This window comes from Pteropus vampyrus, unplaced genomic scaffold, assembly GCF_000151845.1.
Source record: "Pteropus vampyrus isolate Shadow unplaced genomic scaffold, Pvam_2.0 Scaffold391, whole genome shotgun sequence".
Lineage (NCBI taxonomy): Eukaryota > Metazoa > Chordata > Mammalia > Chiroptera > Pteropodidae > Pteropus > Pteropus vampyrus.
Window position 1 is genome coordinate 1,590,413 of NW_011889172.1, and position 14,919 is coordinate 1,605,331.

Below are 14,919 nucleotides of genomic sequence, written 5' to 3' on the forward strand. Positions count from 1 at the left end.
TTTTCTGTGTAGTGTTTCCATTCTCCATTTCATTAATTTCTGCTCTAAGCTTTATTATTTCATCTCATTGCTTTGGGTTTGGTAGCTCATCTTGTCAAGTGCGTTGAGGTAGAAAGTTAGGTTATTGATGTGAGATTTTTTTTGTTAGTATAGACAGTTATAGGTAGAAATATCCCTCTCAATACTATTTCAGATGCTGTCCATAAATTTTTGTATGTTATATCCTCATTTCCATTCAACACAAACTATTTTCCTCATTTCTGTATTGATTTCTTCTTTGACACATTGGTTATTTAGAAGTATGTTCTTTAATTTCCTCATATTTGTGAATATCTCCTAATTTTCTTAAGTTTTTGACTTTTAATTTTGTTACATTGCTGTTATAGATCATGGGTCATATTTATTCCTAGTGTTTTAAATTTAATTGTTTTATGTCCTAGCATTTGTACTACCATGGAGAAAGTTTCATGAGCACTTGTGAAGAATATATATTCTGTTGCTGTGGCTAGAGTGTTCAGTAGATGTTGGGTGTACTTATAGTGTTTTATAAGTCTTTCATTTCCCTGTTGATCTTTTGCTTGGTTGTTGCATATAATATTTAAAGTGGGATATTAGAGCCTACAGTTATTGTTATTTGTTTCTCCATTTCTGTCACTTTTGCTTTATTTATTTTGGTATTCTGTTATTAGGTGCATATATGATTTTAATAGCTTCCTGATGAATTGACCATTTTGATTATGCCCCCTATATCTCTAGTGATACTTTTGTTTTAAAGTCTATTTTATTCTTGATATTAGCATAATATCTCAAGATATCTGATGGGTGGTGTTTACATATGTATCTTTTCCCCATCCCTTTTGCATGTTTGAATCTAAAGAGCATCTTCTTGTAGAGAGCAAATAGTTGGATGTTCTTGTTAAATGCAGGGTAATAATCTCTTGATTGTATTATGTAATCCACTCACATTTGATATTATAGATGTAATTCCAGTTACATCTGCCATTTTACTTTTTTCCCTTACAGTTCTCATGTCTTTTTTTTTCAGTCCTTCTTGTCTTTCTTTATTGATTTTTAAAAATTAAGTTGAATACTTTCTAATGTAGCATTTTACTTTCAAAAATATTTTTTTCTTAAACACAAAATGGGACAGGGTTAGCATAGTCCTGGGGCCTTAGGACAGTGAATAGGATCCGAGGTCTGGAGAGAAGAGATGAGGAGGTAGGTGAGGCAACCCTGGCGATCGAGTCTAGAGATAGTCTCAGAGTCAAAGGACTGTTTTGGAAAAACAGTTTATGGACACAGGAAAAGGGACAAACCCAGTGCTGAAAATGAGGAGGAAAGAGACTTAAAGCTTTGGAGCATTTTGGGTTCCAACGGGATTTGTGCAATCCTGTGGCCTTTCCTCCATGTTTTATTATTGTGGTAAAATATATATAACATAAAATTTATCATCTTAACCATTTTCAAGAGTATAGTTGATTGGTAATTACATTATATTGTTGTGCAAGTATCACCACTTACCATCTCCAGATTCCTTTCATCTTCCAAAATTTAAATTCTATGCACATTAAACAACTACTGTCCATTCCCCTCACTTCCAGTTCCTGGAAACTGCCATTCTACTCTCTATCTCTATATATTTGACTTCTCTACGTACCTCATAAAAGTTTTACTTTTCCTTCTTTATCGATTTTTAAAAATTAAGTTGAATATTTTCTATATATTCAGCTTGAATAAATAGAATATTTTCTATAATTCAACTTTGAATATATGTGCTATACAGTATTTGTTTTCATATGAATAGCATATTTCACTTAATAAAATGTCCTACAGATTTATCTATATTGTAACATGTCATAATTTTTTCTTTTAGGGTTAAGTAATATTCCTCTGTGTGTGTATACTACCTTTGACCATCCATTCATCAGTCGATTCACATTTGGGTTGCTTCCACCATTTGCCTACAGTGGATTATGAAGCTATGAATGTAGGTTTACAAATATCTCTTTGAGACTATGCTTTCAACTATTTTGGGCATATACCTAGAAGTGAAATTGCTGGACTATGTGGTTATTCTGTTTTTAATTTTTTGAGGATCCAATACACCTTCTTCTATACTGGCTCCAGCATTTTACAGTTGTACAGCATTGTACAACTGTCTCAACTTCTTCACATTCTTGCCAACACCAACGCTTGTTATATTTGTTTTGTTTTCTTATATTATGAATCCTAATTAACGTATGCGAGTAAGCCTTTGTTTTTATAGGACACATTATTGTTGCCCACAAATGCAGAACTGTGTATTGTGTCCACTATTTACATTCACACGTGAGAAATTCCTGAGACAGTGTTAATATAAGACATGTTAGATGGTGGAAATGAAAATGATTCATGATGACATCCTTATCACAGAGACTACTATTTTCCACAGAGAAGATATACAACACATCCCTGGTTCTGTTATCTCATGTCATTCTAAACTTCCCTTCAAAGCTCTCATTTTTGATTTATAAGCCAAGCTTTATTAACAATATCTCTATCCCCACAAATGTAAAAGCCCCAGGACTGTAAAAACTTGTTTCATACCTCTATATCCAGAGCCCAGAGTACCTTGATTAATTTTGTGTTTAATTACGTTTTGAGTCTAGAGAGCCTGGTAGAAGAGGAATGCTCAAAAGTCAACATTAAGACATGGTTCTTAAGCAAGGAAGGCCTGATGTTATTAGTGGCTCTGTCTTTGTCTTTTGCTACATTTGTGTTTCTGACATTTAATCTAAACGTATAAGCTTCACGTGACTCATTAAAAGTGTTAAAATACTTTTGAAACTTCATACTTCATGAAATAGGTAGTCTCTAGTCTCAAGAGTCCAGAGAACTCCTGAGAGACAGGGCTGCGAGCTGTTGCAGAGGAAGGCATTTAGGGAATAAGGAAAGAGTGTTTGGCATCAGTTCATTGGCCGGGGTCGCACAACTGACCTGATTAAGAACAAGAAAATCACTACAGATTCTTGGCAGCTGGGGATTGGCTGGCTGGACAGACTGTGTTTCTGGTCAAGTGGAGCACTTACAGAAACGGGAAGGTTATCTAACCTGCTGACATGGCTTGCCAAGCAGAAGCAGCTCCATCTTGGGCCTAGAAACTTATTTCAACAAAACAGATAATAAAAGTATTACGGAGTTTGCTAAGGAGTAAGGGAATTTGTATAGTATAACTGAGTAGTTGTACGGAATCACTTAAAAACATTGGCAACTACACAATAAGAAATGTTTAAATGTTTAGATAATTAGTGAGAAAGAAAAAACAGCACTGGATAACAAAGAACTGCCTCCCATTAACTGGTAGACTAGGTTTTATTCTATTAAAGAGAAAAACGTCACATTCCTCCACCAGATAATGCTGTTTGGTAACTGTGATAGATCAAAGGACCTCTATAACTATGTGTCAAAAACGGTAAAAGAGAACAAAGTCCAAACCACAAAATGACCAAATATTCCAAACAATTATGATTAACAGTCACAGAATTACATTTATCTCCTCACAGGTACCTAAGAGAGCAACATCTGGCTCTACTAAATATCGATAAAATAACCTATAAGTCCAAATGCTATAAGAAGCCCTTTGAGCACTCTCTTACTAATAGACTCAGTCATTGTTTGTGGTTGTGCTCATTACTACAAGTTAATACGCCCCTCTCTGTGACTACAGGTGTATCCTGGTTGTCTTTGGCAAGAGGGTACTGACAGAAACATAATTAAGTTTTTGGTATTATAAGTGAATGACGAACATTTAAACTATATGAGTAAAATTAAATTTGCCTGAAAATAAAATGTTCTGAACTTGTATGACATGCTAATATTGACTCAGAATGATTAAATGGAGGAAATTAAAATGGATCTCAAAATCCAAAATTAAAAAGAAATATTTTAATATATGCTCTCAGTAAATGGAAAATAAAGACAATATTTGTTACTAAAGCAGTCATTTGAAAGCACAGCTACAGGATATTTCTAAGAAACATCTATGTAAGGATTTGACAAAAATTGTGGGTTTTTTTTTTACAATATGAGGTAAGTTTAAGTATTCTTAAGAATTTTAACTTTGCCCTGGGTTTTTGTTTTGTAGTTTATCTGTTTATAGTGTTTGAAACATAAATACATTTTCTCTTCAAAAATCGATATAAATATAAAACGTGTGTCCCTAATGCTCTCAAATCCAACATTTATCTGTTTTCTGCTTGAAATTCCCAAGGTTTGGCTAATACCTGACCAGGAATCTTGATACTGTAGAAAATGCCTATATTCTTATTGTTTCTAAAAACAAAAAACAAACAATTTTAACCAAGAAGTTAAACCAGGAAGCACATATGTTAATTTCCACATATTTGTGAATTTTAACAATAATATTGGAAATAATTAGGACTTTAATGTAATGTTTTATGTTTTCTTGAATGGAAGGTACACTCTGTTTAGTGTCCTCTATAGCTGTAGGTGTCAGGGGCTTCAATATCCTCTGGCGTCTTTGTTTTTTCTCCCTGGTGTCTTTGAGTTTCCCTAGAAACTGATTTGTAATTAAGTCTGTGTCTTGCAGCTATTTCAATCCACTGTTTTTACACTGTAGCCCTGGTGATATTATGCTCAGATATTTGAATGGGAAAATGTTCTCTTATGTTATGATTAAATGTGTCATGTTTTGGTGGGATAGAATCCCTGAACTATGAACTCCAGAACAGGTTCTTAGTATTGATTCCTGCCCTTTTGTCAGATAGGAAGTTATCTGGCTAACCTTTCCCCAAGCAAATAAGGAAATACTCAAATTGCTTATGGTTTATGTAATAACAAAGCCAAAACAAGAATTTTAACCAAGTGAAAGGAGGGAGCATATTTGTTTATATTCCACGTACTTGTGAATTTTCACAATAAGATTTGAGGTAACTAGACCTTAGTGTGACATTTTATGATTTCTAGAATAGGTGTCCGACCATGTTTAATGTTTGCTGTAGGTGTCAGGGGCTTCAATATCCTCTAGAGTCCTTGCATATTCTCCCGTGTGTTTGTCTATTCCTAGAAACTCAGTCTTAAGTAGAGTCTGCATCTTTAGCTCACTATTGTAACACACTTTTTATACTGGAGCCCTGGTGATATGGTGGTCAGGTATTTGGGTGGGAAAATGTTCTCTTTTATTTTGACTAAGCCTCTTGTGTTTTGGTGGGACAGAGTCCTTGGACATTGAACTTCAGAACATTGATTCCTCTATTTTTGTCAAAGAATAAACTTGAAGGGTCTGGGAGGTGTCTGATGGCTCTTTCACCATGAGATAAGGTTTTGGCAAAGTAGTTTTCTTTGAGGGATAGCCTAAGTTACATAGAACAGAATGCTTTGTGTGTGTATCGAAATGTTTTCCCGTTTCTTGCAAGAAGCACAAGGCAATTTCTTCCACGCTTCATGATGAGAACTTGTTTGAGCTCTCGCCAAAAAAAAAAAAAAAAAAAAAAAAAAAAAATCATGAACTGTAGGGAACATCCTAAGACAGGCCTCCTCAGGTAGAGTTTGCAAATCTTAGGCTAGTTCTTATTGCGTCTCCAGCAATTTCTTGATTCCAGTTTACATGTTCCTAGAGATTGCTGGTTCCATTGGCCTCTGTTCTCAGTAAGTGGCAATTCTCCATATTCGGCCGTCTCTTGTTTTGGGGGCATTTCTTTGCCCTATAACCTTAAATATCTCATGGATCTAAGAAGAGGTGTTGCTTTTCAGGTTTTTTAGTTTTTTCATGTTGTGAAGATGAGAATGAACACTCCAAGCTCTTAATGTGTAGGAACAGAAACCATCCATTCACTTGTGTTGCTCTGTATATTTCCTTTACAAGACTATGGCATTTTCAATTATTGATTCTACTGCTAGTGCCCATGTAGGTGGTTTCAAAGTTTTTCTTTTGTGACCAGTGCATCTCAAAGCATTATCATAATAGGATCTCTGCATTTGAATTTATCATTTTCTCAAAATTCCCCACACTGAACAGCTGTTTGTTATCTGAAGAACCTTTTCCATTGGTTACCTTGTTTTGTCATTGCCCTTTTAGGGGCTAGATTAATATTCTACCTAAAACAGGACCTAATGTTAAGACCGCATCACACGGAATGTCACCACATGCATCAAGTGAAGAGAAAAATAATTATTACTCAAAAGTACTTTCTAAGAACAAGGGAAGGGTAAACTCATATAAGTGGCTTCTACACAGAAGAGTAGGGTGGCCTTTTAAGATGTGTAGGGTTAGAGTCTGCAAGTTTTCAACGTTTGACCCTCCTATCTGCTGACACAAAAAGAGACCTATGTAATCATAACTGGTTTACCCATTGTGGGTCAGGCAGTGTGAGCAGGTATCTGAAGTTGATTAAGGGTCTAATACCAAAAATGAGCTCAATGCCTTTACTAAACTTCTCTTCCAAGCTTTGTTGATTGAACTATGTCACATCTCCTTTAAATGAATTTGAATATAAAATAAAAACCATGTAAAAAAACACAAACAACACGTTATAATTAAGTTGTCAAAACCTAAAAAAAAAAAAAAATTTGAATCCAGTCATCTTTGGGTGTTGGAGAGATCCAGGAGAGTGAGTCAGTATGGTTCCAGAACTGTTCTCATGTTTTAGTGATGTTATTGTTTTGTTATCTCACTTGTTCTCACTGGTGGCACCTTGCCAGTATAGCCTACCCACATGTGGTGAGCATCCTCCCTGGCTGTTAATAAACAGTTCAAAGCCAAGTAGTCATCAGCTACGATGGCTGTAGGGTTTTTCTTCAAAGAAAACACCTGAAGCATTAGCTGTTTGTTACATGTATTTTGACTGTTTTGGACATTTCTATATTGGTATTAATGATGGGCTTGTTGAATGACATTATGTGTGCCCAGTTCAGAACCAGTGACTCCAAGGACAACGAGAGCATGAGCGCAATTAGTAGGAAAACAGCCCATTTGTGTTGGGTGGGTCAGAGGGGTATTGAAAGGGGGTGCTCAAAAATGAAATAGACATACAGGGTACCCAGACTACAAGTAATGTTACATGGAAGACCCAGGTGTGGGATGTGAGGTGGTGGGAGGGTGCACTCTTCCAATACACCAGAGACTGTAGGAGTGCTCATTCCAACAGAAATATCTAGTACAGAAAGGCTCTACTCATAAGGTACTGGTAAGCCTGATGATCAGAACAATGTATGGTAATTGGCCCTAACGACTGGGCACTGAGTGTAAACTGCTGCCTCAAACAGCAGGAGAGCCATTTAAGAGAAAGCAAGGTTTCTCAAAGAAAGCCATTGGTCAACCTATTAGAGTTATACAAGGTCATGAGAGGTACAAGGTTCACAGATTGCCTTTTTCAAGAGCCTAGTGTTTTCTATTTTGATAAATTAGTTGACAGTATCAATAATTTCTTCTAAGTCTTTGCACTTTGGCTTCAGTGGGGTCATGTATGCTAAGGTAATTTGTATTTGTTTCTGCCATGGTATGAGCATAGCAAGTATCCCAGAAGATGGAGTAAGGGGCCCTAAAAAGTTTATTTGCCATTAGCTGAAGGTATCCCTTCCTTAGTATGAAAAATGTTGATTATATTATTAGCAGCATATTTTTTCCACATTAAGGGCATTAGTCAGTCATGAAGTTAGCCATGGCAGAGGAAGAAACTCCCTTCAATTTTGCCTAGACCTTTAGGTTAGAGGCCTCTGAATGGTTTAGTGTTAGGTGGGCCCACAGAGCCAAGGTTTATAATATCAAGTCTGAACTGCCATATGTCTCTCAGAAATCTGACTCAATTTATCTCCCTGAGCACTGAATCAAGCCTCTGCAGATTGAGGGTTAATATGTATAGTTATGAGCGACCTTGATTTGTACTTGGCTATTGTGAAGCAAGATATTCCCAGAGTTCACTATGCCAAACTGGATAAGGGATTGATGCTGTCAGTGGGATGAGACAGCTAGATATTGGAACAAGCCAAAGGATCCATAAAAATGTGTAAATGAGTTCAATTCTTGATCACGGAATCCTCTAATGCTAACAAGCCTGGAATTTGACTAACAGATCTGCTGTGTGTCCAATATTTGATCAAGGATGGCCTGTTTGATCTAGGGACAAAATGCAACATCTCTGCAGTGTACTGCATCAGGTGTGGTGGTAGCACACTGTCGCTAAAGTATATCTGGCCACTCATGTGCTCCAAGAGTGGTGAATGTCTAGAAAATGTCTAGTGGTCAGCAGCTACCATGATTGTAGGGTTTTCCTTCAAGGAAAACATCTGAAGCATTAAGTGTTTGTTAGCAAATCCCTCCTCCTGAACAGATTCCATTAATGTGAAGGAAGCACACTTCCTCCTGTTGTTGGGATATACCAGGGGCACCACTTTTGGCTCTGTGCTGTAAGTACCAGTATTTCTTCAACAAGGAGGCTGGTGGTTAGAAAGCCCGAGGGTCCTGTGTTTACGACCCAAGGTAAAATGGAAAGCAGACTGCAGGGCATCATCAACTCAGTTGTTAACTAAAAAATTTTGTCAGTTGTTAACAGTGGCTACTCAAATTGTATGACACAGGGGCTGAGAAAAACAGTCTCTTGAACGAGAATGCCCTGGGAAATTCATGCCCACCATGGGTGGTTTGAAGACTCCTAGATGCATAAGAGAAAGCTGCTAAAAACTCTATAGTAAAAGGAAGTGAAGAGAAAGACACTAATGGAGTCACTATCACTTCAGCAAATTTTAGAGCCAATTGTTTTTGCATTCAAAGTCAGTCAATTTTTAAGTGCCCTGGTAATAAGAAGACAGATCTGATAAATAAGTGACAGCTGAGATTCCTGTGGCTGAGGAGAATCAGCCAATCATGTGCATTCTGAAAATGATTATCATTCTTTCAGCTCACAGTCCCCTTTAAAATCAATATTAAAATAATTCACATGAAATTAAATTCTTTAATACATTTGCCACACATAAATCTCATTCCAATGGTTTATTAGTGTGGAAAATGAAAAAAAGGTCCTACACCCACCACTCTCCCAAATGAGCTTTCTCAATACAATAAGAAAAATAGAATATATACAATGGACTAAAGATATCCAGGAACTGTCACAAAGCCAGAAGGAAAATCCCAATAAAAACCAAACTTTCTTTTTTCAATGTCCCCTTAACACACAACAAATAGAACATCAAAAAATTGAACCAAATTGCATATGATAAACACACTTCAATTCACCTATGAATCCCACAGGCTTCAAAATGGAAAAATAAAATACTATTCACTGATTTTTTAAAAAAAGCACTACCTATAATCTTATGTATTATTGTTGAATAATGACTCAGAATTATCTCAGCTCTGGAAACAATTAGTACAAATCCACAGACCATCAATGCACTTTAAGGAGGCTTGATAAAAATGTACTTATAACATTTATAAATAAATCTGATGGTACACATGGATTGATTCACACATCAAGCTTTCTCATGTTACTCACAATCTCTTTTTTGTTTTTCACATGTAAGGCTGTGAATTAATTGAAATCTTTCCTACCCTATTTACATTCAACAGGACTTATCCGGTGAGTCTTTTTATGCCTTAGGGAAGAACTAGGAGAACTGAAGGTTCTCCCACATTCTTCACATGCATATGGTTTCTCTCCAGTGTGACTTCTTTCATGTATTCGAAAACCTTGCTGAGAAAAAAAAGCTTTACCACACTGCTTACATTCATAGGGTTTCTCTCCAGTATGAGCTCTTTTGTGTATTTGTAAGTAACTGTAATCTCTGAAGGCTTTGCCACATTGTTCACATTGATGGGGCTTCTCTCCAGTGTGAGTCATTTCATGCTTGCGTAATGTACAATGAACATAAAATGCTAACCCACATTCCTTACATTGATATGGTCTATTTCCAGTATGTATTTTCATGTGTTCTCGAACACCTGATGGATAAATAAAGGCTTTCCCACATTCCTTACATTTATAAGGTCTATTTCCAGCATGTATTTTTATGTGTGCCTGAAATCCTGAAGGATACATGAAGGCTTTCCCACATTCTTTACATTCATAGGGTTTCTCTCCTGTGTGCAGTCGCTGGTGTATCTTTAAGCTGTGGTCACTGGACAGGGCTCTCCCACATTCCTTGCATTCATAGAGTTTCTCTTCAGCATGGGTTTCTTTGTGTAATTTTAAGGAATAGGAACAAAAAAAGGCTTTTCCACATTTACATTCATAGGGTTTCTCTCCCTTGTGATTTCTTTCATGTAGTTGGAGACTTCGCTGACGACTGAAACTTTTACCACATTGCTTACACTCATAGGGTTTCTCTCCCTTGTGATTTCTTGCATGTATTTGGAAATTCCGATGAGAACTGAAAGCTTTACCACATTTCTCACATTCACAGGGTTTCTCTTCTTTGTGATATCTTTCATGTACTTGGAAGCCTCGATGAGAACTGAAAGTTTTACCACACTGCTTACATTCATAGGATTTATCTTCTGTGTGAGTTGTTTCATGTGCTTGAAAAGTATGATGATATTTAAAGACTTTTCCACATTGTTTACATTCATACGGGTTCTCTCTTTTGTGATACCTTTGATGTACCTGGAAACCTCGATGAGAATTAAAAGCTTTACCACACTGCTTACATTCATAGGCTTTCTCTCCTATGTGAGTCATTTCATGTACTTGAAAATTACGATGATATCTAAAGACTATTCCGCACTGTTTACACTTATAAGGTCCACCTCCAGTGTGCATTGCCATGTGGCTTCGAAAGCCTGTGAACCACATGAAGGCTTTCCCACATTCCTCACATTCGTATTGTTTTTCCCCTGTGTGAATCCTTTCATGTATTTGAAAGGATGTGCGAAAATAGAAACCTTTCCCACATTCCTTACAATTATAGGTTTTCCCTTCAGTGTGCATCCTTTGATGTATTTGAAATGAACCTGAAGAAATGTAAGTTTTCCCACATATGTTACATTGATATGGCTTTTCTCCACATTTCGAATACTCATATGGTTTATGTCCAGTATTACATCTGATGTGCCTATTAAGGGATGAACGATTCACGAAAACTTTTCCACATTCACTGCATTCATGTGGTTTCACTCCAGCATTTTTCTTGTTCAGACTGAGATTTGGGGTAAGGCTGGAATTTTCTCCACGTTGACTTTCTTCTTTATTTTCACAGAGTATTTCCACCATTTGACTTCTGTAAAACATGAGAATATTGTTAATGATTTTTTACAAAATATTAGGATTTATTGGAAAAGTATAAGTTTTCTGTCTTGTCTGAATTCTCTAAAATTGAACATACGGAATGCTCTCCAGGAAGACTTCACTCTTGCAATGATTAAAACAGTGACATTCGTATATAGGGTTTATTAATGCTGTTTTTCATTTGAATTACTTTTCAAACACTGAACATCTATGTCACACATAAAGTATTCTCTGAAGAATAACTGAATTTGAAGCAGCAGTTATTCATTTTGTTTACTTCTTTTAAAACTTCTTAACATACCAAGATTCTCGTATGAGACACTATTTCCTATTGTGAATCTGACTCACCTTAGTTTTCTCCCCTGGTGTTTGTACTGATCTTCAATGTTCTGATCTTCCCATTTTTTACCTAAAATGTAGACCAGAAAAAATTATTTCAAAACATTAGAAGTTCAAAAAACTTGTTAGACTTTATATCTATTGTTAGCTGTGATCATGCCTAGTTTATTTACCAATGTCCTTCTTTTCCACATCCCACATCTTAGAAGAACAATGATGAGCAAAAAATACTTGTTCTTTAATTGAGTGAGTCAAGGAAAGTCATCATCTTTACCTATCGAGTCCAGGTTCCTGAAGATTTCCTGCATTACATCTTTATGCAGTTTCTTCTGTGAAGGATCCAGTAAAGCCCACTCCTCCAGGGTGAAGTTTACAGCCACATCGTCAATGGCCACGGAGTCCTAAAACATCCCAAATATGTTTACAGTAGGTCGAGTGAGACTAATAGCACTAGACACCTATACTCTATAGGAAGGTTACATATAATTCTATCATCTCCAAACATTTACGCTACAACTTGATCATCTGAAACTTACTTTCTTTCCACATTTACCTCTTCATAAATGAACACATGCAAATGATTTATACACTTTTACTGTGATCATGTCATATCTATTTCTAATGGCAGAGTTCAGAGCATATGGAAAAGTGACAGAAATGCTATACAAATAAAACAAATATTATCATTTTAAGACCATCAATACCTTGTGAGAAAAACTTTCATTTCCTTTATTAACCACCTTTTGCAGCTCTCCATGGGTCAAATCTGCATAAAAGTTCAATAAATACAAGCAAAATAAAGAACTGGAAACTTTTCTCTCTATTCCCATCACCAAACATGAGAGTCTAGCAGACCAGTGGAAATCCAATCTTTAATAAGGTCCAGCTAGCCATTATCATTCCTGAAGTATACCAGGCCTTTAGAAGTAGATATACCTGGAGAAACTGAAATATTTGTGTGAAGCATTGTTTTTGCCTTGCATAATATTTATAAGACTCAGTTTCTCTTTTCTTTGTTCAATTTGATGAGCTAAAAGGTTAATTGGAACTTAAGAGTTCAGACACAAGAAAAAGGCATGATGAATCAGACAACAAAATCCTTATGCCGATGTGCCTCTGGGCTGCTTGGAGCCAAATTCTGGTGCATGTATCTACACATAATAACAATTATGCCAGAAGACCTCTTTTAGCAGACACAGAACAATGTACCCTGTACCTTCTTGACTTTGAGGAACAGGTTGAGAATTGCTGATTGCAATTGCATTTAATAAACTCCACAATGATTTGATGGTTAATTTGCCCATGAGTATAACAAACATTGAAGGATTCAGCAATGCTTTCCTTCAAAAGAACATAAAATCTCCATTTTTAAATTGCAAGAGAAAGTGTTTCCCAATCAGCCACCCTAGAGGCCGCACTCTCAAGTTCTCTAATTCCCAAGCTCCCTGATGGAGTAAAGGAGCATGATATCTCAATCCCTCAGAGTATAAATCTCCTACTAATGACACCAGACATGATCAAGAGTGTATGAAGGGTTTATTACTTCCATAATTGAGGTGTCTGTGGAGAAAGCAAGGCAGGCCTCTTCAGAAGTCATGAAATGGCTTGAGAGAGCAAGGAAAGATGCCTGGACTTTTTGTAAAATTGAGGTTAAGGGGTGGGTTAGGGTGAGGGTTCACACACAAGAGTAGAATCTTACATGACTGACTCGCTTGCCACCTCCAGAGGAAGGAACATCAAGGCACTCATCACTTTATGCTGATGTAGGTCAAAGGGAAATGAGAAGAGATGAGACTAAACCTGTCATCTGTCAATCAATGGCTGGAGTCAGAGAATTCCGGTTTCTGGTCTGGCATTTAAATAACTTGGAAGCCATCGTTACCAACCTCATATAAGAAGTGAAAAAACTTGGAGAGGAAAAAAATGGTGTAGATGACAGAGGCTCTGTTCATCCCTCTGATGACCAAATCAAAGTTGTGACAGAAACAAGGAGCAGCAACATGGAAAAATTGCCAGGGATCTTGATGAACAAGCCATACAACTAAAGAGAAATCCAAGAAATCACCCTGCAACGGCAGAAGGTAGAATGGGATGAGGACGCGGGGCTGCCCGGTGTCGAGAGGCTGAGTGAGATGGAGGCTGCAGCAGCGGCAGACGCCTCTTAAAGCAGTGTGTCCTTGAGTGGATTTTTGCGGTGACGGGTTTGCTCGCTCTGAGCACAAGTGCTGATTTGGCTGTGCACAGGGGGCATCAGGACTTACAGAGAGACATTGTCAGAGTGAGGGCTTAGGTGAGACTTGCTCTGTACAGAAGTGCCTGCGGTATCCATTGTTCCCTGCTGAGTCCTGCCAGTGTGCAGACACAGTGCCGCCATAGCTATGATGTCATCAAACTGGATAACAGAGGTCGATCTGCCCAAAAGATTCCCTGAAACCCTGCCTCCCCCAACACGTGGCCCCACCTAGCTACACCCCATCCAGGTGTAGCCACAGTCAGTCAGGTGCTCCTTGCTGAGCAGCACCTAGACTCATACTGGAGGCAGCTGGCCTCAGTTTCTGGTGCGGCCTTTTGAGGCAACTATAAGCACAGCATCTGTAGATTGCTTGCTAAATCTTAAAAGGTGGCCCTGGAGGGGCACAGACTTGGGCTAAGTTTGGCCTGAAGCTGAACCCCTCTCAGGACTGTGCCACTGGACACCTACTTCACAAATCCACACTAATAAGACAGGGAGACTTAGGAGCTTTGCTTAGTACATAGAAACAGACATAGAAAGGCAGCCAAAATGGGAAGACAAAGAAGCAGAAACCATATGACAGAACAGAACAGAGATCCAGATACAATGGAGTCAAGTAATCTAACAGATGCAGAGTTCAAACACTGGTTATAAAGATGTTCAATGAACTTTTGGGATGTGTAGATAAATTCAGTGAGAACTTCAACAAAGAGATAAAAAAACATAAAAATGGAAATGGATCTTATAAAAGGGAACCAATCTGAAATGAAGAACACATTATCTGAGATGAGAAGTATATTAAATGGAATAAAAAAAGAAATAAACAAAGTGAATAAAGAAAAGGATCAAATGCCCTATCTAGAGAATGGGAAAGCCAAGGACATGCAAGCAGAATGGCAAGAGATAAGATGCCAAGACTATAAAAATAATTTAAGGAGCAAACTTAAGGGTCCAGTTATCTGTCTGATCAGCGTTAACTGAAGAAAATCAAGATGTCGAATAGCTGTTTGAAGAAATAATGATGGAAAACTTCCCTAACCTGCTGAAGGAAATGGACATACAACCCCAAGAAGCTCAGAGAATTCCAAAAATCAGGGATCCAAAGAGGCCCACACCAAGACACATCATAAT

The 14,919-nt window shown here is 37.3% G+C and overlaps 1 protein-coding gene across 2 annotated transcripts in view; it reads right to left on the reverse strand.

Moving 5' to 3' along the window:
• Positions 1-8,150: 8,150 nt before the first annotated feature.
• The window catches only part of LOC105305639 (zinc finger protein 709-like), an 18,718-nt gene continuing 11,949 nt past the window's right edge, over positions 8,151-14,919 (reverse strand). The window contains exons 2-5 of one of the 2 annotated variants that reach the window (XR_002777258.1): positions 11,830-11,956; positions 11,565-11,625; positions 9,491-11,208; positions 8,151-8,216 (exon numbers count right to left, since the gene is read on the reverse strand). Coding sequence is in view for 1 of the 2 variants with exons in the window: in XM_011380340.2 (XP_011378642.1) it covers positions 9,546-11,208; positions 11,565-11,625; positions 11,830-11,956 (1,851 nt within the window). In the remaining variant the exon portion in view is untranslated. Of the gene's footprint in view, positions 8,217-8,971; positions 11,209-11,564; positions 11,626-11,829; positions 11,957-14,919 lie in introns of those variants that run through there. The other variant, XM_011380340.2, reaches the window with a different exon arrangement.